The 19,430-nt window shown below is 36.0% G+C and overlaps 6 protein-coding genes and 1 long non-coding RNA gene across 15 annotated transcripts; 4 read left to right on the top strand and 3 right to left on the bottom strand.

The window, feature by feature from the left end:
• Positions 1-159: 159 nt before the first annotated feature.
• LOC105690284 (YTH domain-containing protein 1) lies at positions 160-3,897 on the top strand. Of its 3 annotated transcripts, none has more exons than XM_012407963.4 (6): positions 160-424; positions 1,007-1,492; positions 1,862-2,078; positions 2,308-2,512; positions 2,599-2,872; positions 2,942-3,897. In XM_012407963.4, exons 2-6 carry the CDS (start codon positions 1,149-1,151, stop codon positions 3,273-3,275), a joined length of 1,374 nt encoding a protein of 457 aa, XP_012263386.1. In that variant the 5' UTR covers positions 160-424; positions 1,007-1,148; the 3' UTR covers positions 3,276-3,897. The 3 variants fall into 3 exon arrangements, with proteins under 3 accessions (XP_012263386.1, XP_012263380.1, XP_012263382.1); XM_012407957.4 differs by having other exon boundaries at positions 1,002-1,492; XM_012407959.4 differs by having other exon boundaries at positions 160-771; positions 1,002-1,492.
• A 204-nt stretch (positions 3,898-4,101) lies between these two features.
• On the top strand, positions 4,102-5,178 carry LOC105690232. Its single transcript, XM_048654159.1, has 3 exons — positions 4,102-4,425; positions 4,495-4,688; positions 4,764-5,178. The coding sequence occupies exons 1-3, from the start codon at positions 4,168-4,170 to the stop codon at positions 4,912-4,914; spliced, it is 603 nt and encodes a 200-aa protein (XP_048510116.1). The 5' UTR covers positions 4,102-4,167; the 3' UTR covers positions 4,915-5,178.
• A 12-nt stretch (positions 5,179-5,190) lies between these two features.
• LOC125500648 lies at positions 5,191-6,664 on the bottom strand. The gene is made up of 3 exons (XR_007278075.1): positions 6,504-6,664; positions 5,477-6,320; positions 5,191-5,394 (listed from the first exon to the last, which is right to left on the bottom strand). It is a non-coding gene; the product is annotated as an uncharacterized LOC125500648 (long non-coding RNA).
• Positions 6,256-9,950, top strand: LOC105690233 (putative autophagy-related protein 11). 3 transcript variants are annotated; one of them, XM_048654155.1, is made up of 12 exons: positions 6,256-6,447; positions 6,515-6,739; positions 6,836-6,987; positions 7,054-7,223; positions 7,344-7,615; positions 7,755-7,972; positions 8,097-8,250; positions 8,368-8,775; positions 8,872-9,225; positions 9,475-9,606; positions 9,678-9,782; positions 9,870-9,950. In XM_048654155.1, exons 1-12 carry the CDS (start codon positions 6,403-6,405, stop codon positions 9,930-9,932), a joined length of 2,298 nt encoding a protein of 765 aa, XP_048510112.1. In that variant the 5' UTR covers positions 6,256-6,402; the 3' UTR covers positions 9,933-9,950. The 3 variants fall into 3 exon arrangements, with proteins under 3 accessions (XP_048510112.1, XP_048510111.1, XP_048510110.1); XM_048654154.1 differs by having other exon boundaries at positions 6,256-6,322; positions 7,054-7,615; XM_048654153.1 differs by having other exon boundaries at positions 7,054-7,615.
• A 109-nt stretch (positions 9,951-10,059) lies between these two features.
• Positions 10,060-14,723, bottom strand: LOC105690305 (SUMO-activating enzyme subunit 2-B). The gene is made up of 9 exons (XM_012407998.3): positions 14,531-14,723; positions 14,233-14,387; positions 13,809-14,096; positions 13,603-13,670; positions 13,282-13,500; positions 12,904-13,161; positions 12,499-12,819; positions 10,910-11,178; positions 10,060-10,839 (listed from the first exon to the last, which is right to left on the bottom strand). The coding sequence occupies exons 1-9, from the start codon at positions 14,672-14,674 to the stop codon at positions 10,435-10,437; spliced, it is 2,127 nt and encodes a 708-aa protein (XP_012263421.2). The 5' UTR covers positions 14,675-14,723; the 3' UTR covers positions 10,060-10,434.
• On the top strand, positions 14,686-16,407 carry LOC105690307. 2 transcript variants are annotated; one of them, XM_048654158.1, is made up of 3 exons: positions 14,686-14,755; positions 15,160-15,640; positions 15,773-16,407. In XM_048654158.1, the coding sequence occupies exons 1-3, from the start codon at positions 14,728-14,730 to the stop codon at positions 16,287-16,289; spliced, it is 1,026 nt and encodes a 341-aa protein (XP_048510115.1). In that variant the 5' UTR covers positions 14,686-14,727; the 3' UTR covers positions 16,290-16,407. The 2 variants fall into 2 exon arrangements, with proteins under 2 accessions (XP_048510115.1, XP_012263424.2); XM_012408001.3 differs by lacking the exon at positions 14,686-14,755 and adding an exon at positions 14,789-14,930.
• Positions 16,408-16,493: 86 nt separating this feature from the next.
• LOC105690306 (uncharacterized protein DDB_G0287625-like) lies at positions 16,494-19,161 on the bottom strand. Of its 4 annotated transcripts, none has more exons than XM_048654157.1 (4): positions 19,012-19,161; positions 18,686-18,827; positions 17,233-18,568; positions 16,494-17,095 (listed from the first exon to the last, which is right to left on the bottom strand). In XM_048654157.1, exons 3-4 carry the CDS (start codon positions 18,497-18,499, stop codon positions 16,587-16,589), a joined length of 1,776 nt encoding a protein of 591 aa, XP_048510114.1. In that variant the 5' UTR covers positions 18,500-18,568; positions 18,686-18,827; positions 19,012-19,161; the 3' UTR covers positions 16,494-16,586. The 4 variants fall into 4 exon arrangements, with proteins under 4 accessions (XP_048510114.1, XP_012263422.2, XP_012263423.2 ...); XM_012407999.3 differs by having other exon boundaries at positions 18,919-19,025; XM_012408000.3 differs by lacking the exon at positions 18,686-18,827 and having other exon boundaries at positions 19,012-19,160.
• Positions 19,162-19,430: the final 269 nt, after the last annotated feature.

Below are 19,430 nucleotides of genomic sequence, written 5' to 3'. Positions count from 1 at the left end.
GACATGAAATATTTTCCATTAATTTTAACGTCGATTGCCCTTACTTATAAATACTTGTTACTTGTTGCCAGTTTGCGGCTATGTGAAAGAAAGAAAAAAACCTTCAGCTAGGGTAATTGGCATCGTACATTGCGATATCATCTTTATCGATTGCGTCACGTCACATGATAGATGCGACCGCGATTGCTTTTCTTCAAGCTTCTCCCCAAGCTTCTAACTTCCGAGCGTTGTTCCAACCTCGGATTAAATTGTTTATTGTCGTGTATTGTCAACGAATGCTTGCGAGAAGTTGTTTTGTGTTCGCGGTGTATTCAGATAGATGTTTACAGATTACTCATATGACAATCGGTAGACGATTAAGAACGAGTACTTGGTGCGGTGCTAAGTGTGTTTTGTAAAGTGGAGAAAATATACTAGTGTGCACGTAAGTGTACGAGTCGACTGCAATGGCTTGTATCCAAAGACTTAAATGTTTTCGAACGTGAACTTTTTTACATTAAAAGAAAGAAAAAAATATATATAATTCTGAGCATGTCTAGTGGTGCCAGGACTTAGATGATACAGGAGCTGTTTATGACCAATATAATACACGAACTTTTCTTTACTTTTAAGACCATTTCCTAGCACGATTTACGTACATTAACTCGTGCCCTCAAGGACCGTCCCTGTTTGTTAAAATAAAATATATTTTGTGCTCGTATAACAAAGTTTTCTATACACAATCAAAAGCTTTGACAGACATACCGATAAAGCAAATATCAGAAGTTGAATGTAACGTGGTTTTAGTATTCCAAAAGTTTCAGTTGATATCTTAAAGAGAAATAAAAGAACAGGCAAATGAAAAAAAAAATTACAAGGACTTATTTTATCATAATAATAATTGAAATTGGAATTGGAATTGGAAAAATGTTCGCGATATATCTATATATAACGATGTTGTTGGGAAAAGTTACTAACATACGTTACCATGGAGTAAGGATATTTTTATATTTGCGTTTCAGAGCAGATTTAGAGGCCCTAGAACGACCCTGGCTTTGCACTGATTATCCCACGTTATTGCAAGACGAACCTGGATAGGTATACATCGACATCGCCAAGACTCTAGGAGTTCCTGTGATAAAGAAAACATATTTAGACTTCCTATCAAAATGGAAAATAATGCCGATGGAGATAACATAAACCTAAGTTGCGGGGAAAATGAAATGGGGGATGAGCTGAAAATAGGTGCTGATGAGACTTACGACACACGCAGTGAGGTGTCTTCTAGTAGCTCAGATTCAGAATCCAGCCAACCGAGCATTAGCTCAGTTTCGACAAATTCTTCAAGGGGAGACAACAAGCGAAATCGTAGAAACAAAGGAAAACGGGCAAGGTCGAGGGATTCGAAGTCTTCTAGTCCTGAGACTAAACGTGCAAGATCCAAGGAGAGCAAAGCTATCGCCAAAAACTACGATTACACGACAAAACTAAATTATTTATTTAGAGATGCAAGGTTCGACACACTACTTCAAAATTCTCATATATTTCTCAATAAGTTTTATATCCCAATAATGAACACGCATATAAATGATAAAATTTGATGTTGAGACTCTTATGATTTCATAATTCGATTCAATACCTAGATGAGTTCAGTACCCTGATGTATTCAATTCACTAGCTATGATTGAAGTTTTATACAAAGTCAAAAAATATCAGTAGTTCAAATACCAATAGCTGTTATATTTTCTGGATGTGGGGAAGTGTGTTGTATTGAAATACAAGCTGCCTGGATATAATATGAAACGTTTTGCCATAAGAAAAATCAGTCCAATTAGGCTTGATACTATTTCTTACACAGATTTCCTATCATTTTTGCCATCAGGTTCTTCATCATTAAATCAAATAATGCCGAAAACGTGACGTTATCGAAAGCAAAAGGAGTGTGGAGTACTCTTCCGCAAAACGAAGCTAATTTGAATCAAGCATATAGCGAATCGAGAAATGTTCTTCTCATTTTCTCAGTTAAGGAATCCGGAAAATTTGCTGGATTTGCTAGGCTCAGCACGGAGTCCCGAAGAGACGGACCTCCTATATCATGGGTTTGTTTGCTTAACACGAGTTTGTTATTCTTGTACCGAATCCATCTTCATTTCACAGAAGGCCACCGTCACAAAATTCAAAGCTTTGAGTCAGCCAAAAATCTGGCAGGACTTGAATACAGACATGAATGGTCACTCATACTCGATAATACAAAAAAAAATATTCTGTGTGTGAAATCGTTCCAATATTCGATCTAAAAAATATTTTTGGTCATTACCGACATTGTAGGTATTGCCGCCGGGTCTATCAGCCAAAGCATTAGGAGGAGTATTCAAGGTCGATTGGGTATGCAGAAAAGAATTACCTTTTACATCGACGCTGCACCTGTACAATCCTTGGAACGATGGTAAACAAGTTAAGATTGGACGGGATGGTCAGGAAATTGAACCACGAGTCGCTGAGGAGTTGTGCAGGCTGTTCCCAGAAGACGAAGGTATACTGCACAACCATGCCCGAAAATTTCACTTTATCGGCGCATTCGAATATGTCTCCATCTTAATTTGATTTCTCAATTATTAGGAATAGAAATGACACCCATTTTACGAAAGTCGAAGGAAGCATCCAAAAATGTGTTGAGAACTTCAAGAAGCTATCGTGATAACAATAGGTCTGTAAACACCTCGAGATTTCTACGTAGTCGTGGAAGAGGTCGTAGGCTGTTTCTGACTTCAAGGTCGCGCTTGGCTTCATTGGCCAGAGGCAACCTGCACCCGTCAGGAGATCACAGGGGTTCGAGAGATCACCACCAAAGATATCCAACGTGGTTTAGTCGCGGGGATTCCCCCTATGCAAAGTAAGTATGGAAACAGTCACCGCATTTAGTATCGATCACCTTCTGCTATGATTTTTTTTTTCATCTTAGAGGCTACGGGAGCTCTGGAATCGGTGCAGCTGCAGCTGCTGAAGCTTATGTCGCAGATTACATGCGTACAATGCAGCATCAATTACCTCCTCTACCACCATATGTTGCTTCTCACCCTTATGATGCCATACCACCACCACCTCCACCCCCTCGCTACTATGATGGACTACCTCTACCACCAGATTATAGTTCTTCAACTTCTTCCTTGGATAAACGAAGCTATGAACGCAGTGTTGACGAATTTTTGTGGCGAACTGCAAGTCGACATAGCCGACACAGTGATCATCGTTCGTCCACTCGGGATCACCACCACCGTTACAGGGAACGTAGATAAATTTGATAAATACATTTTTTTATACTGTTCCACTTGGCGCCTCATTCTGAATGAGAAGGGTATTGGAAATCCGTAGGGAAATCAACGAATTTCGTTGTCTCATCAATTGTAGGTTTACTTTTCTCATTAATTTTTGTAATATTTTCTATGTGAAGTGTTTATATTCACGAATTTCTTGTGTCCTCGAATATGTCGATTCCGTAATAGGAAATATCAACATTAAATTCACTGACCTATAATTTGGTCAAATGTAACTTAGGAAATGCTAATCTCTTCAGTATTTTTTTCCGTTTTTCTTGTTTCTGAAGTTAAACATAACATAATTTTTTGACAACTAGATTAATAACGTCAAATTGATTTGTGTTGGGAATCTTGCGATTCTGATAATATTCGTGAAGCGAATGTTCCATCTAACTTCAGTAAAGTAATGGATATATAAGAAGCGGAGGTACATGTGTGATGTTAGCATGTAGACCTATACGAAATAGTTGATTCAATTTTTTAGTTCACACTGAAGAGTAATTAATAAGATTGAATGTGTATACCGCGTGACATATGAATTTATACTGTACTGTATACCTACTAATGCTGTCAGGAAAGACAAATAAATTAATTTCAGGTACATAAGATCATTGATTTTCTCACCTTTCCAATAATCCTGTGAATCACTTGTCCTATATATTCATGTATTGTCAACGGGTAGGAAGACTTCTCAACGAAGCTTGCAAACCACCTGAAGAATATTCTTCTCGTTGGGGAGCCATGGGGCATTTGGTCCTGATTGATAGTTTACAGATAACTTATCTGCCTGCCACTCCTACTATATTTAAAACAGGATGCTTTTAATCTCCCGACAAGTAACTGACATGTGTTTCGCTCACCAGTTGCAGATATGACTTCTAAGGCGACATTTTTAAAATTTGTGTTTGGAGTAATTTTTTACATTTGCACGTGTGTACTTTGCTTGTCGATAAGACAAAATTATTTAACGATTAGTAACCTGCGATTGAAAAACGGCACGTCGGTAGTAAAATGCAAACCCTTCCACAAGGTAATTAGTCAATTTGTGCAAAAAAATACTGTGCCATTAGATGCAAGTATACAAGAACTCGACTATCAGTATCCACGAGGCCAAATTATCGATTCTGAGGTACGTCCACATAAGTAGACTAATATAACCAGTCACATTATTGCTGATCCCCTTTTTCTGTTTTTCCAGAAAGTACTGCACCTTCAGTCTATCTCTGAAGCATGTACCCATTACAATATAAGCTCAGTCCTTGTGAAAAGACATTATTTGTACAGTCCAAAAAATACAACACTCTATTGTTGGACTCGAAAGGCTGCATCAACAAGTTTTGTAAAATTAATTTCTGATATGTGGGATCGAAGGGTGACCAAAGATTACGATAAGTAATTGGATTTTTCGGTACCTCACTTTGAAACTACTAAAGCAATAATCCTCAGTGATGTGTTCCTTACTTTCAGAGAAATTGACATATTATCTCCAAAAACAATAGAAGAACTGAAAAATTTGATCAGTAACGATGGAGTTTTCAAGTTCATGGTAGTGCGTCATCCTTTTGAAAGAATTGTTTCATCTTACAGGTACTGTTATACTACCATATACTTCGACTAAAAGAACAAGAACTACTGTTTCAAAAGACAAGCCTTAGACCCACATTTTCCCGATATCCTTGTCAATATTGAGCTACAACATCAGCTAAAAGACAATTACTTGTGTAATTGATTTCTGATATTTTAGAGACCGCTTAGAAGATAATACAAAATATACAGATCAAGGTTGGATATATGCTCCAAAAATCTTTCATTTGACCAGACCACATTTATTCCACACGAATGCCACCACTGGCAGTTCATTGAGTCAAATATTCCAGACCAACAAAAAGTATGTGGTTAAATTATACATAACTTGTTAGAATGACTAAGAATACTCTGTAATAATGAAAACTCACCTGTTGATTTCAGATTGAAGTTGGTTCCTACTTTCAAAGAATTTATAGTCTGGCTGCTGCGGCAGCCTACAGCAAAAGATGACGTGCATTGGGAGAGTTATTATTCACACTGTTCAGTATGCGATATAAACTATAATTTCATCCTAAAATTGGAAAATTATACGTTCAGAGAAATAGATTTTATTTTCTCAAGAATAGGCTTAGCCGAAAATGAAGTGTACCTACCAAGATTGGAAGAAACAAGAAGTGGCTTCACCGACTATGACCGAACCTGTAGCTATTTTAATGCTCTTAATCAGGATATGATTTATAATTTGTATAAAAGATATCAAATTGATTTCGAAATGTTCGATTATACGTATGAAAATTATATGGATTGTGCTAATAATTCAAAAGTTAATAGTAAAATAAATGTGCCATAGATCGTGAGTAAAGTGCAATTATTTTTCTTAGGTATGCAAAAAAATAAATACCGAATTTTTTCAAACATCACAAACTCACCACATGCAATATTCGTATGAGATCAAAATGTACACTTTTTCGGGTAGTTCGATGCTACAAATAAACATATTTATTGACTGGTTTTTCTTCGCGAACTACAGCTCTGTGAGCGGTGACTGAAGATTGCAGAATTTGGCTGACCAATGTTCAATCAACGCTTTGTGTTGTCAACAGGCATTTTGAATGAATTTCAAATATAGAATACATTAGTCAAACTCATAGTCAAAACTGGAAACCAAATAACACGAGTTTATGGAAAATTGTTACTTTTTAAATTTTAGCTGTTTTAAGATTTAGCTAATTGCCAAAATTCGATTATTGGCAACAAAACAAACTTTTCCGGTATGTGCAATAATATCATAACAGAGTTCCAAAAATTCAAACCGAGTGGAAAATTCAAAATTACAACAAATGAACGCCGCGGTAATCAAGATGCTAGATTAATGACGGTTGACCATATTGCTAGTTATTATTACCACTTGATTGTAATCTTACAAAGTTGGAGAGTTGTAATCACCATTATCAACTATGGACAGTGACTGTAAACAAGGACAAGCCTTCGGCCCATCTGTAAGTAAAACTTCAGTTGCAAATATGAATTGTTTTCATGTGCAGAAAACGCGCGGTAAATTATTTTCCTCCATACATAAATGATTTCTTTCAAAATTTTTAACAGCATGAATATTCAGAAAAGCGTAAGTCAGAGTTTAGAGAAAAAAGTACTTAGAATAATCATTCGATTCTTGATTACTTGATTTACAGCGTGCAGCTGCTGGAGTACGAAAGCAAAAGGCACCCATGATGAACGATGTTACGACTCCGAATAAACAACGTAAAATCATTGAGCAGTCTTGGCCTCAGAACCAAAGCCAGTTTTCAACCCAAAGGGGGCCTCTTACGCAAGGCCTTGGTTCGGAACCTTACACCTTGGAACAATCAACACAGATATGGATTGAGTTACAAAATCAGAAGAATTTACTTACCGAAGTCAGTAGACATAACTAACATTTACTTAAAACACGTTATTCAATAATTCATCATGAAATTATAAACATGACTGCTCATATGTGTGTTTTACGCTAGACTGAATTTTTGGGAGGACAAGACCAACTTGCAGCAGCTAATTTAAAAATTGAAGAACTGGAAAATAATCTGAGCAAAACAAAGGAAATTAATGAGACGATGGCCAATCGTATTCAGAAAGATATTAAAACACGAGATGAGATAATAAAAAAGTAATACATGTGTATAATTATATAGTTTTTAGTTCATTTCAAATCAATTTTTTCTTTCGTATGTAGACAAAACACATGCTGGCAACTGATGGCTATCATACAAGAGCATACCGATGTTATAGAAAACACATGTCGAGAAAATGAAGAACAGCGAAAATCCTTAGAGGATCTCTACAATAAGGTGATTCTGAAACAACAGGATAGTTGGAAGAACTTAAGCGAACACTACAATCAAGGTAACTTACAATTAGTACCGTGTACCAGTTTTAATTTATGGAAACAGTCTTTGGTTTGCTTATTTTACTTTTATCGTTGGACAAAACTATGTGTGATATATTTGTCTTTGTATTTCACAGTTTCAGCGGCGAGAAAAAACCTAGAAAATGACTTGATAATAAAAAACGACGAACTATCCACCATCCGTGAGGATTACGAAAAACTTGCAGATGTTATAAAGGAAAAGACGCAGTTAATGTTTGAAATTTCATCTAAACGGGACGAATGTGAGAAAATAATCCATGAAAATAACGAAAAATATAACCAAGAGAAGACGGAATTGATGAATACCATCAAGCAAATTGAGGCCACTTTGAACATGGAAAGAGAGTCCACATCCAAATTGGCAGAGGTAAGTATGTGATGTTATTTAATAGAAAAAATGATGCGTCAACTATTTGACTGGTAGCGATAACTGAATCTATCTAGAAAAGTAATGGACCAACGTCCGACATTCGATCGATGGTGAAAAACATCTTTCCTCTAAACAGGTAAATAATGAGAACCTTGAAAAATATCGATTGTTTTCCTCCAAATATAAGGCGCTAGAAGTTAGTTCTGCAGAATATGAAAATCAGATTAAACTGTTGAAATCTAACATACTGGAACTAAAAGAGAAAGAGACGAGTTTGCAGAATGAGCTAGAGGAATTGAGAACTTCACATTTCATAGAAATTGCTAATAAAGATCTCGAACTAGCTGCTCATAGGTAAAATAAAAAGTGCAATCCAAGTAATGCCACAGATTACAATGCATGTTGATTGGATGAAGTTTAAGTGTCTTAATTGAATACATATTGACTTATTGAAGTACAATAAATATACAAATTTCAGAAAGCAGCTTCAAGATGTGACTTTACTACATGCAGAGACAATTGATAAGCTTGACAGAGAGACTCTCTGTAACCAGGAATTATCAGCAACTTTAGTCAAAGCAAACGAAGAAGTTTTAGAACTAAACAATACCATCAAGAATAAAAATGAACAGGTTCAAATATTATCGTACATCTCAAGAGACTATTATTAATAATATTGATTCTGGATGTCGCGATTCTTTGTCCCACCAATGGTATAATTCGATTTTCAAATTCATTTCTGATTTCAGGTCGAAGAACTTGAAATCGAGCTAAGTGGTGAGATAGAGCTAAATAAAAAGTTATCTGCGGAAATTCAGAAACTTAATGAAAAACTCAGTGTCCAAGAAAAAGAGATCGCTCAGGTAACAGCAAATATTGAAATGTACAAAGCTAAGGAGGATACGAACGACGGGAAATTATCTGAAGCAAGGATCGAATTGGCCTTGGTTGAGCAAAAATTGAAAGATAAATGTACTGAAACTGCCAAGCTCCTTGACAAAATGGATGAAAGGAAATTAAACGATGCAAAAGAAGCAGTAGAGCTCAAGAAGCACCTGAAAGAAAGAAGCGAACGTATTGAGGAATTAGAGAAGCGTATAGAAATTCTGAAGAAAGATATAAGTGCCAATAAGTTGGAATATGAAAAGAAAATACAGGTGAGTTGAAAGAGTTCTTTTGCGTACTTTTTTCTCCGCTATAGTAACCCATATTTTGCGATCATGGAATGTTTAATATTTTTTCTGGTGCAACAGGAAGCTAGGCGTTCGCAAAAACAATGTAAAATTGCTGGCCATGAGGCAGAAATCAGAGAAAAAAATATGAAAATTGACCAACTAAATCAGGAGCTGTCGACCGAAAAACTCAAGTTCACTCGAGTTAATTTAGAGAGTATTGAATTTCATAAGAATGAAAAAGAAAAAAATGAAAAACACGAAACCCAAAGCAAAGAAATGAAACACCAATATGAAGAACTTAAAAAAAAAATCTCTGCATTGAGACAAGAGAACGATAATCTCAAGCAGAAACAATTAAAAGATTCAAACACCTCAATGGAAGCTAGAAATGTCCAGAAATCGCTATCAAAAATGTCAAGCTTATCAATGCTGGTAATGTAACCGATTACTAACATTTTACTTATAAAATATTAATTGAACTAAGAATTTGAAGAACTAATGTGTCTGCTCATAAGAGTAGAGACAATATGTTTCTTAGAAATTTCTAGTACATTGAACTTCATTTGAAGAAAAATTATTAAAATAATACTGCTAATAACAATGATGAGTAGCCAGGCAACAGAAAGCCGTTCACCTACAATTAGTTTACAGCCTATAAATTCTACGTTCATGGTGTTTTAGCCATCTCCTACTATACCAATATCCAAGCCGATACTAAAATTGCCAAACAAAGATAGTCCAATTAAGCAGCACAGGGTACAGTTTGGTAATACATCTCAACAAACAGTACAAAATACGGAAGTAGAAAGGATCGTAAGTTCAATCTACTTGTAAAATGTGTACAATTGACAGGCATGAAATAATTTTACTTTGAACTAAACTAGTTTGAAGAAGCCGAACGTCGTATCGCACAAGCCAGTAGGCCGGATTGGCAGAAAATGCTACATGGTACGCCAACAAAATCAGTGAATATCTCGGAAGCCTTCAAAGTAAGATTGAACGTCAACCAATTTCCAAAACAAGACAGACTTTTAAATATCTAGTAATGAAATGGAGTACGGGTCTCTCTTTTTCAGAGAGGATCACAGACAAAAAAATACAAGTTCTTCAAGTCAAAAACTTCCAAAACCGGAAATTAAAATGAATGAGCATCAGGATTAAACGTTAAATGCCAGGAGGGTATCCCTGTGCCTGCTTCAATGATCAAAACGAACGTGATATCAGTACAAGTATCATTAAAGGAGAAGCAATTAAATACAATAATAATTATATTAAATACGTGACCATTTATTGGATTTTTTTTTTATAACAAATGCTCCATCTATGGCAGATATGACCTGGTATGTACTAATATGTTAAAAAAATTATAGTGATAAAACCCCAAAGGTTAAATATTTGTACGACTCACCAAAATATTCTTGCTCCAAATAAGCTATCACACCTATTCTTGTATTTTCACAGTAGGTATTGTTCGAACTGAATTGTCAATCGAATTTGAAAACTGGATGTTGCAGGAACACTTCACTCGTAATGGAAAATATCATATCTTACTCAACAGATAGTGAAGAGTTTTATTGAACATACCTAGATACCTCGTCAGCACATTTTATCGGATGATTCAATAATTCTTTCTGCCACAAATCATTCAAGACTTTGCTCTTTCGCTATTTTCACAGGAGGCACTTCGTCTCCTTCGTCATAAACGATAAAGCAATCGTCATCTGAAGATGGCTCACGCGTCCGAAGCGCACGTTTATTAGGCGACACTTTAGCCGCCTTTGGAGATTTTACTTCAGTATTTTTCTTGGCATCCTTTGCCGGTGTAACGGATTTTTCGAACACACATTGCGTATCTGAATCGGAGTCTTCGATGATACATATATCGTTATCATCGATCCCATCGTTAAGCGATGTTCTTGACTTTTTGGTAGGATGAGTATTTAGCAAATCTTCTGCCGTACGTTTCCTTCCAACATCAGATTCAGAAGGTTGTGGCGTGATCTCAGATTCTGCAACCTTGACTGCATCCTCATCCATACTCTCCACCTAGACGGTGAAAATATTAAGACAGGTATGTGAGAGTAATTCTCAATGCCCAAATATTTGCAATCGTTACCTTTCCATTTGAGATAGACGTTTCGTGACTGTTGGGTTTTTCTGCTTTTGGTTTGAGATCCTCAGAATTCGCGGCAATAAGAAATTCTGGGCTTTCGCTCTTGATGTCTGGTGCTTCTCTTTGTACAACGGTGACAGTAAGGGAGTAATTTTGTAAAAAGTCATCAACCTTCAGTATTGTACCGTCCTTAATACCGATCTGTTCTAATATTTTATCATTGTTTTCCTCTGTTTCACCTTCTTCGCTACTGATAACTACGATTCCCATACCTGGAATAACGCTATTTTTGTTATTTGAATTTTTGACACGTAATTTTTTTTCAATTTCACATCATTATATTTCACACGTGTTAAGAGTTTTTTTTTTTGTCGAGATATCTCAATTTTTCTGCTCCGGAAAGCGAAAAATTGGCGATAACTCGATCAATTTTATAGATAGCTCATTTTGACTTACGGATTCGAATTCCTGGGGTCAAAATACATCTGAATAGCATATGAAATGAATTTTTTTTTCTGCTCAAAATCGACAAAATTCTAAGGATTCCTTTGGATTTTTTCGATTTTTGAGCAAAAAAAAATCATTTTTTTAATTTGGTTTAATATGCTTTTCTGACGTATTTTGATCTCAGGAAACCGAATCTGGAAGAAAAATTGATCTATCTCTAAAATTGACTGACTTATCGCCAATTTTCAGCTTTTTGGGGTCAAAAATTGAAAATTGCTTTTTTAGTCTATTTTAGTGTAATGTGAGCTCAGGAATCCGAATCTGGAAGAAAAATTGATCTATCTTCAAAAATGACCGAGTTATCACCGAATTATCACATTTTTTCGCGATTTTTGGCATAAATTTGAGGATATCTCGAAGGGAAAAAATCGTAGCTCAATTTAGACGACGGATTCGTGTTCCTGAGGTCAAAATACATAAGAAAAGTGCCATACGATCAATTTTAAAAAATAAAAATTTTTGGCCAAAATTTGAAAAAATCGTAAGGGGTACCCCTTGGAAAAATCTCAAATTTTGGCCAAAAATTTTTATTTTTTAAAATTGATCGTCTGGCACTTTTCTTATGTATTTTGACCTCAGGAACACGAATCCGTTGTTCAAATTGAGCTACGATTTTTTCCCATCGAGATATCTCAAGTTTTCTGCTCCAAAAAGCGAAAAATTGGCGATAACTCGATCAATTTCATAGATAGATCATTTTGACTTCCAGATTCGGGTTCCTGGGGTCAAAATACACAAGAATAGCATATAAAATAAAATATTTTTTTTTGGTCCAAAATCGACAAAATTCCAAGGGGTTTATTTCATAGATAGATCAAATTGACTTCCGGACTCGAATTCCTGAGATCAAAGTACTTAAATAGCATAGAATAGCATAGAATAGCATAGAATAGCATAATAGCATAGAAAACCATGAGAAAAAAGAATGTCGAATTCCGGTCCCAATTTTGAGAAAAATCTACTAACTTTTCAGAATAGGACTTTATTCAAATGGATGGAGAATACCGATTGTTTTTTGCTGAACTTAAACAATGACAAACAGCTTAGAGTCATGAAATTATATTGAAATGATATTCATAACTTACCATCGATCATGACATCTGGTGCAATCATGTTGAGACGATTTTTCATAACTGATTCTTCTAGGTCTTTGACGGTCATTTTTGTAGTATCTACAGCTAATGTGACTTGCGGAGTTGGCGCGCAAACGTAGCATAACGGGTTGGGTGGATTGACTGATCTTTCGGGGACCAGTAGCAAATTCTTATGGTTAGGTTTTGATCGTAGATACACTGATCTGCATGCTTTTAAATTATCCAACAAAATTCGAAATGCATGAAGAACTACAACGCCAGCAATTATTGCATTTGTAGTAGCGATCGCAGGTATAATATTTCCCGCCATGGCTGTAGGAAAAACGAATGGATTAAGAATTATAATGAACCTACCATTGAGACGAGTATGCAAAGTAAGTATGTAATTTTACTAACATTTGATGTCGAATCGAGTTTTCTGTGCAATGCCAAAAATATGTGCTCTGATGTTTGAGCAAGCCGCAACGAAATCCATAGCATTCTGATCGTCCTTGTCCCATACCAAATGATCTGACGGTGACTTCTTTTGAAGTTCGCTTAACTGTTTACTCAAACTTTTTATGGAGTTAGCAAACATTAAACCGCACTCAGCGATGCTCCACTGCCGCTGATCTCGGAGTCCCGGTTCTACCGTATCCTTGCTACAACCTGGCACTAATTAGCAAACAGTAATTACAATTCACGTTGGAATTCCAAAGTGCAACACCAGACGACTTTGATGTTTATCTTCTCAAATTGTTATTTGAGAAAGTACAATGAGTAATCTATCCTTACCTCCATCCGGTAGGGTAGCCCAATCTAAAGGTATTGGTGGTCTACGTTTCTTCCATAAATTATCCATACTCAGAAGGTAGACGATGTCATCGTGAAATAGTTTCATAAATAATTTCTCTGGGTCATATCCGCTCGACTGAGCCCATGCGCGAGTCGACACACGATCCACATTCCCTTTGTCATTAGCTTCTGAGCGCAGTGCACCTTCTCCCGCTGTGTCTATCGTTATAGAATTTAAAAAAATAGTATCATTGATCTGGTATGTGAAAACTGAAAGTCCACAAGAGATCGGTAAGAACAAAATTATGGTAAAGTGCTCACCAGCTGCTTCCGGATCTGCCGTATCAGGTGAAACATCTTGATCAGGATCTTCTTCACCAAAAAGTTGACTGTGAGGTAGAGAAGAAAGAATAAATAAATTAGTCCACATATCTTCAGTCATGAAATGTTTATAAAACCAAAAAATGATGAAAATTGATGAACACAAATTAAAATATAAATAACTACACGTAATGTTGCATCCTTACTTGAATAAATGTTTTGCCCACACGATACAGTGTATTGGCTCACTAGGAGTGTTACGAATTGTACAGCCAGGATAACTCTTTTGAGGTGCTTTAGGGGTGCACTCATAACATTGACTAACACCTTTTTTTATAAGTTCTACTTGACCCTCATATCCGGCTGTTCCCGATTCAATTAGAGGTATGTCTGAAGCTAGGCACATGCGATTTACATGATTTCTTGCTGCTCTGTTATCTAGGGCGTTCATTACCACGTTAAACTTTTTGAAAAAGTTCACGTTGTAATCTGATCTGTGGATACAGATATCATTAAGATAGTTGTGTAGGTATAGAGAATATCAATAAACATGAGATATAACTAGTGATAAGTTTAATGAATTAAATCAAGATAACTGTAGAAGACAAAGATGATTTCAGCTGTACTCACGTAGTAATGCTATCATGGTAATGTTTTATTTTTACATCTGGATTGAACGTCAGTGCAGTTTCACGTGCAACAGCAGCTTTGGATTTGCCAACGTGTTGCTTGTGGAAGAGAAATTGCCTGTTCAGATTGCTCACATCGATAGTATCCAGATCGATCTAAAAGCAAGAAAGTCATGATTATTTCCAAACACAGGTAACCATAAAATTATGATGGCTTATTGGTACTCTGCCTCAAACAACTTTAGAGGTTATAGCCACTCTTAGAAACATGTCAAGATTTAAGTTTTTATAAACCTTACAATATCAATATCAGTAAATCCCGTCAGGACGAGATTCTTGAGAATTTCACAGCCAATTCCACCGGCACCCACAACCAAAACTTTACTTTGTAGCACCGCATTTTGTAAGTCTCCACCCAACACGCCGCTGATACTTGCCGCCATTTTTCACAGTTCTATTTCACGGACAACGCTAGACAGTGTGGCCTTTGGTCGATATGGGTCGATGGCAAAGAAAACTCGTTGGTCAGTGTTTACCTTTTCCACTGTTACATTGCGTTGTAAACCGAGGATATATTCACTAATTGTAAGAATAAAGTTGTCTAGCGATTTGAATAAAGTACACACTTTATTTCTACTTTTATAAAATAAAATTTCATCTTTAACATGTCGAATTATAGCAGTTGTAGTCAAGCGTCAAGTAAGTAATATTTTGAATTAAAGGTGCTACAAACACCAATCATATGTCAAAGAATGCGAAAGAACGTTGATATGTGACATATTTTTCAAATGTCCACTTGCTTTCATTTTTTATTTCACTACTTGTACTTTTGTAAAATGACCCATTAGTTATCTGCCCAATAACAAGTATGCTATCAGACTTGGTAGGAGGGTTATTTTTCGCTCATTGTTTCTCTTACAATTTACAGCCTTCTCAGGAATATCCAGCACATCTCGTTCGACTAGCATACGTTGTCCATTCAAGCCAAATTTTTCCATGGAATCCTCAAGCCAAACAAATTTGACCGACAGGTTACCCAAAGTTCCATCAAACGCTGGTAGACCTATCAGTCAATTAGATGAAACAAATAAAGCCTTTTTGCAGTGTGAAGAAATCATCACTGATCATGCAATAAAGAAATTGATATACGAATGTATTATGGAAGTGTCGTCGAATAAAGATTCAGTGCTCACACAAAGTGCTATTGCAAAATTGAAACAATTAGTTGCTGGACACGAAATTCAAAAATATTTGCACTTACCAAATGGCTCAAGCAATGTAAATGAAAAATTAAATCTTCTTGGCATCACAGAATTGCCAAAAGTTGAATTTGGCTATGAAGACAAACTAGAGATTAAACGATTAATTGAAACGAAACTGCGCACAAAAGCAAACTCATTTTTCTCAAGGTATGAACTTCACAATATGCTGGGCAAGTTGTTATACATATACATGTTTATATACAGCTTGAGCTTTCACCAACAACCCCACAATTCATAATTATTTTACATTTTGTAATCTAAAAAGCATCCTTTATCCAGGTATAAGGCATTGGGTGGCAAACTGGAAGAATTGACAAAGAAAAACGAATTAACGTCACGAGAACCGATATCCGAAGTTTTTGAAACAAACACCTACCATTGGAAAGACAAAATTGATCAGGAATGCATGGAATATGAGAAAGACATTTTAGAATACAAGAAATTCTTTAGTGAGTGGATAAATCTAAAGTATAGAGGCATGAATGATATTCAACTGAAAATGGCTGAAAGCTTGCTTGTCAAAGCGCAAGTTGCTGAAGCACAAGCAAAGATCACTAGGTTAAATTGTATCATGAAAATGTTTAAAGAAACGCCAATGACGTTAAATGCCTATCAGACGATCAATTCCACTCTAGACAGTCAGATTTCAGAAATAGACGAAGAAATTCGAAAACAAGGCACCAAGAAGAAATTATATGAAGATCTTAGTGGCACCGAATATGATCAAGTTGCACGGAAATATTTAGAACTGTGCAAAGCCATTGAAAAAAAAGAACGTATCATGAAGGATTTATAGATCATCCAAATTTTTCAATCATCAACATCTCAGACTAGATTTACAATTTTTTATAAAAGTGCTCATCAATTGTTACATCGACTGTACGCAATAAATCATTGGGTTTGGAGACAAACAATTCCATTTATGGATTCTGAAATATTAGACTAGACTATAAAAGATCAATTTAACAGTTACAGGGCTTGGAATGGTAAAACGCTTACATGACATTCAACGATTTACTAATGACGTAAATATTCAGCATACATCGACCATTGTAGATTTAATGTTATAAATTCAAAGAGCGGAAAGAATAGATCAAAATTTGACAATTTTACTTTTACTTTTACTTTCATTGTATTCATTCTTTGTCTTCATATTATCTTCTAACGATTCCAATTGGTCACCCTCAATTTTATCTACAGTGATATTAGTTTCTTCTTTCTCCTTCATTAGATCCGGGCAATCCTTCTTCAAATGTGTTACATCGCCACATATTTTGCAACTACCTCCTTCGGGATACAGTCCTCTGGGATTATCCGGGCATTGTCTGGCAATATGTCCTTGTTCTCGGCAAATGAAACAACTCGCATGCCTGAACTCTTGACCTCTGACTACTTTACATTCGAAGTGGGTGTGTTCTGCAGAACCACATTTGAAACATATCCCACTTCCAGCTTCGTCACGGCCTAGTTCAGGGCAATCAGAAAGATTGTGACCAGATTTGCGACAGTGGAAACAAACACGTTTTCTCTCACGGGCTAGTGCTTTTTCTGCCTTCCGCCGTTCCAACTTCATTGAAATGTTAATATCTGCACGAGGAATGCCTGAAAAAATTACATGTTTTCGATGAAATGAGATGACAAATCTCAATATACTGGATTGTTTGAGTAGCTGAAGCATTCCCACACATTTAGGATGAGAATTTAAAATTCTCAAAAAATCAAACATTAACATTGCATACCTTTCATGATCATACTCTTCTTAAGTTCCTGTAGTCGTTCAGCATCTTCTTTTTTCACTGGAAACCCATCGTATCGAACAACCTGAATTTCATTGCCATTAATTACCATATGCATGACACCTTCATCTGGCTTGCGCCTTTTGTATTCTTTGTTCTCATTTTTACTACCAATTCTTTTTTTAGCTTTCTGGTTTGGCTTGTTACTTTTTGGTAAATGTGAATCATTCAATGTTGGCTTTCCATGCTGAGGTTCACCATTTTCATTAAGTGCCTTAGGATTATCTTCATTTTTATTTAGATTGTTTTTATGAGGACTTTCGTTCGTGTCAGTGCTATGTTCATTATCAACGGCATTCGAAATTTTGTGTGGTCTAACTTTCTTCCCAAATTTGACTTCATTACTCCATTCATTCCCTTCTACATCAAAGCCTGTGGATTTCTTGGTGGTACCTGGCTCTGATAAGTTACTTTTATCATCATTATTTTCGCTAACCAATTGTTTTTGCTTCTTTTGATTTCGCTTTTGGCGTTTACTTAGTTTTTCAGAATTTTCTGTAAAATTAGTAGGGTGACTTTCCGTTTGAATAGTTTCACCTTGTTCAGAATTAGATACGGTCTTTTCCGATTCAGTTGTTATCTGGCCACTATCTATACCAGCCTGAGACTTGGACTTTTTCCTTCGCTTCTTTCCTTCTGAATTAGCGTCATCATTGTTGAGACGATCATTAGAGTTGATACTTCTACTCTTTGTATATTGTTCACCTGAAGTTCTATGTTCTTCAACTTTAGCAAGTTCTGTGTCCATAGACTCCTTTCTATGCTTCTTTTTTGATGCGAGTACAATATTGGTCTTTGAAAGTTCTGTGAAATTGCCAGTAGCATCTGCAGTTTCATTCTGGCTGGTTTTTACAGCTGCAGCCTCATCATATGAATTGTCATTCGTTGAACGTATATTAGCTTTCATATCTTTTTTTTTACCCACCTTGACAGTGGTCTTTTGTATTTTTTCATTAGGACCATTCTTAGATTTGTTTTCTGTAATATCACCGAATGAGGCCCATTCATGATTAACATTTCCAGCAGAGTTGGGATAAAATGGTTCATCCTGATCTGCAAGTAGTTGCTTGGCTGTTTTTGGTTTGGTTGTGGGTTTTGTTGCAGATTGGCTCTGTTCAAGCTGCATTTTCATTTCATTCCATGGCGTTGCTTCATCTGGTACACGTTCATTAGATGATTTAGAACCTTTAGCTCTAGCAAATCTTGTCATTTTGAATTTGGAATATTTATAGGTATGGTGAAAACTTTGAACTCCGATCAGGACAGGCTAGAAGAGTTTCTGTGAACATAGAAGGATTCATACGTGAAATTAAATGGAAGAATGTTTTCAAGTTCTGTCAGGGATTGAAATTTAATCATTGTACTGTTTTCAGAGGATAACGGTGTGTTTTAGTACTTTGACTAGTTTATCCAAATGTGTATGCAATTACGAATGATTGGTCATAATTCACTCAGCTTGGCTTTCATATAATTCCAGAACCTTACGAAGGGCTATCAACTACAAAACCACGTGGTTGAATGTCATGTCTAAGCGTAACCTAGAATTCAGAAGAGATTTTTACGTTCCCTGAGTATATCTTTTGCTAGAATTTAATTTAAGGTGTTCATAAATTTTTTTCAGATTTCTACCACAAATTAAATTTTTTCTTTTTACTGTGATCACAAGTAGGTACTTCAAGGATAATGAAAACAGCGATTTACTCTTTGGTGAATAATTATTACCTCGTGGTTAAAACCATCTGTGAAGTTGTCCATATATATGCTGGTTTTTTGACCTAATCGATTGTTAGATATTTGTTGATGATTGTTGGAACGATCAAAAGCTTTGTTGGATCTTTGTTTGGTTTTCAAATGAAAAATAGACGTTTCTGTGGCAGAAGTCTCAAATCAACCTGGATTAAATGTTGCAAATTTTCGTCGACCAAAAATTTGTTATGTTCAGTCAAAAAGTGATCTGATAAGCCGGGGATGTCGAGGTATCAGGATTACGTGAAAGAAATGAGAATTGAAATGGTGCCATTTATTTAAGATTGGTAGTTCTGAAGCGCATAAAAAACTGCATCTACATTCGTGTTGCATCGGCTACACGCAGCCACGAGAATTTGCCCAATCGGAGACAAGAATGGCACGGGATGATTGGT

Source organism: Athalia rosae, chromosome 4, assembly GCF_917208135.1.
Source record: "Athalia rosae chromosome 4, iyAthRosa1.1, whole genome shotgun sequence".
Taxonomy (NCBI): Eukaryota; Metazoa; Arthropoda; class Insecta; order Hymenoptera; family Athaliidae; genus Athalia; species Athalia rosae.
The sequence above is the reverse complement of the archived record's forward strand: the minus strand, read 5'-3'. Positions and strand labels throughout refer to the sequence as shown.

What these genes read in the sequence shown, in the direction of transcription:
- LOC105690284 (XM_012407963.4), top strand. Translation starts at nt 1,149, where the DNA reads ATGGAAAATAATGCCGATGGAGATAACATAAACCTAAGTTGCGGGGAA. An exon ending in ACGGACCTCCTATATCATGG is followed by an intron (nt 2,079 to 2,307) that starts GTTTGTTTGCTT and finishes CCGACATTGTAG; the next exon opens with GTATTGCCGCCGGGTCTATC. An exon ending in GGGGATTCCCCCTATGCAAA is followed by an intron (nt 2,873 to 2,941) that starts GTAAGTATGGAA and finishes TTTTCATCTTAG; the next exon opens with AGGCTACGGGAGCTCTGGAA.
- LOC105690232 (XM_048654159.1), top strand. Translation starts at nt 4,168, where the DNA reads ATGACTTCTAAGGCGACATTTTTAAAATTTGTGTTTGGAGTAATTTTT. An exon ending in GCCAAATTATCGATTCTGAG is followed by an intron (nt 4,426 to 4,494) that starts GTACGTCCACAT and finishes CTGTTTTTCCAG; the next exon opens with AAAGTACTGCACCTTCAGTC. An exon ending in GTGACCAAAGATTACGATAA is followed by an intron (nt 4,689 to 4,763) that starts GTAATTGGATTT and finishes CCTTACTTTCAG; the next exon opens with AGAAATTGACATATTATCTC.
- LOC105690233 (XM_048654153.1), top strand. Translation starts at nt 6,403, where the DNA reads ATGATTTCTTTCAAAATTTTTAACAGCATGAATATTCAGAAAAGC. An exon ending in TGTCAAGCTTATCAATGCTG is followed by an intron (nt 9,226 to 9,474) that starts GTAATGTAACCG and finishes ATGGTGTTTTAG; the next exon opens with CCATCTCCTACTATACCAAT. An exon ending in ATACGGAAGTAGAAAGGATC is followed by an intron (nt 9,607 to 9,677) that starts GTAAGTTCAATC and finishes GAACTAAACTAG; the next exon opens with TTTGAAGAAGCCGAACGTCG.
- LOC105690305 (XM_012407998.3), bottom strand. Translation starts at nt 14,674, where the DNA reads ATGGCGGCAAGTATCAGCGGCGTGTTGGGTGGAGACTTACAAAATGCG. An exon ending in GATTTACTGATATTGATATT is followed by an intron (nt 14,388 to 14,530) that starts GTAAGGTTTATA and finishes TCTTGCTTTTAG; the next exon opens with ATCGATCTGGATACTATCGA. An exon ending in TACCATGATAGCATTACTAC is followed by an intron (nt 14,097 to 14,232) that starts GTGAGTACAGCT and finishes CTGTATCCACAG; the next exon opens with ATCAGATTACAACGTGAACT.
- LOC105690307 (XM_012408001.3), top strand. Translation starts at nt 14,897, where the DNA reads ATGTCGAATTATAGCAGTTGTAGTCAAGCGTCAA. An exon ending in CAGTTGTAGTCAAGCGTCAA is followed by an intron (nt 14,931 to 15,159) that starts GTAAGTAATATT and finishes TACAATTTACAG; the next exon opens with CCTTCTCAGGAATATCCAGC. An exon ending in GCAAACTCATTTTTCTCAAG is followed by an intron (nt 15,641 to 15,772) that starts GTATGAACTTCA and finishes TCCTTTATCCAG; the next exon opens with GTATAAGGCATTGGGTGGCA.
- LOC105690306 (XM_048654157.1), bottom strand. Translation starts at nt 18,499, where the DNA reads ATGACAAGATTTGCTAGAGCTAAAGGTTCTAAATCATCTAATGAACGT. An exon ending in GAAGAGTATGATCATGAAAG is followed by an intron (nt 17,096 to 17,232) that starts GTATGCAATGTT and finishes TAATTTTTTCAG; the next exon opens with GCATTCCTCGTGCAGATATT.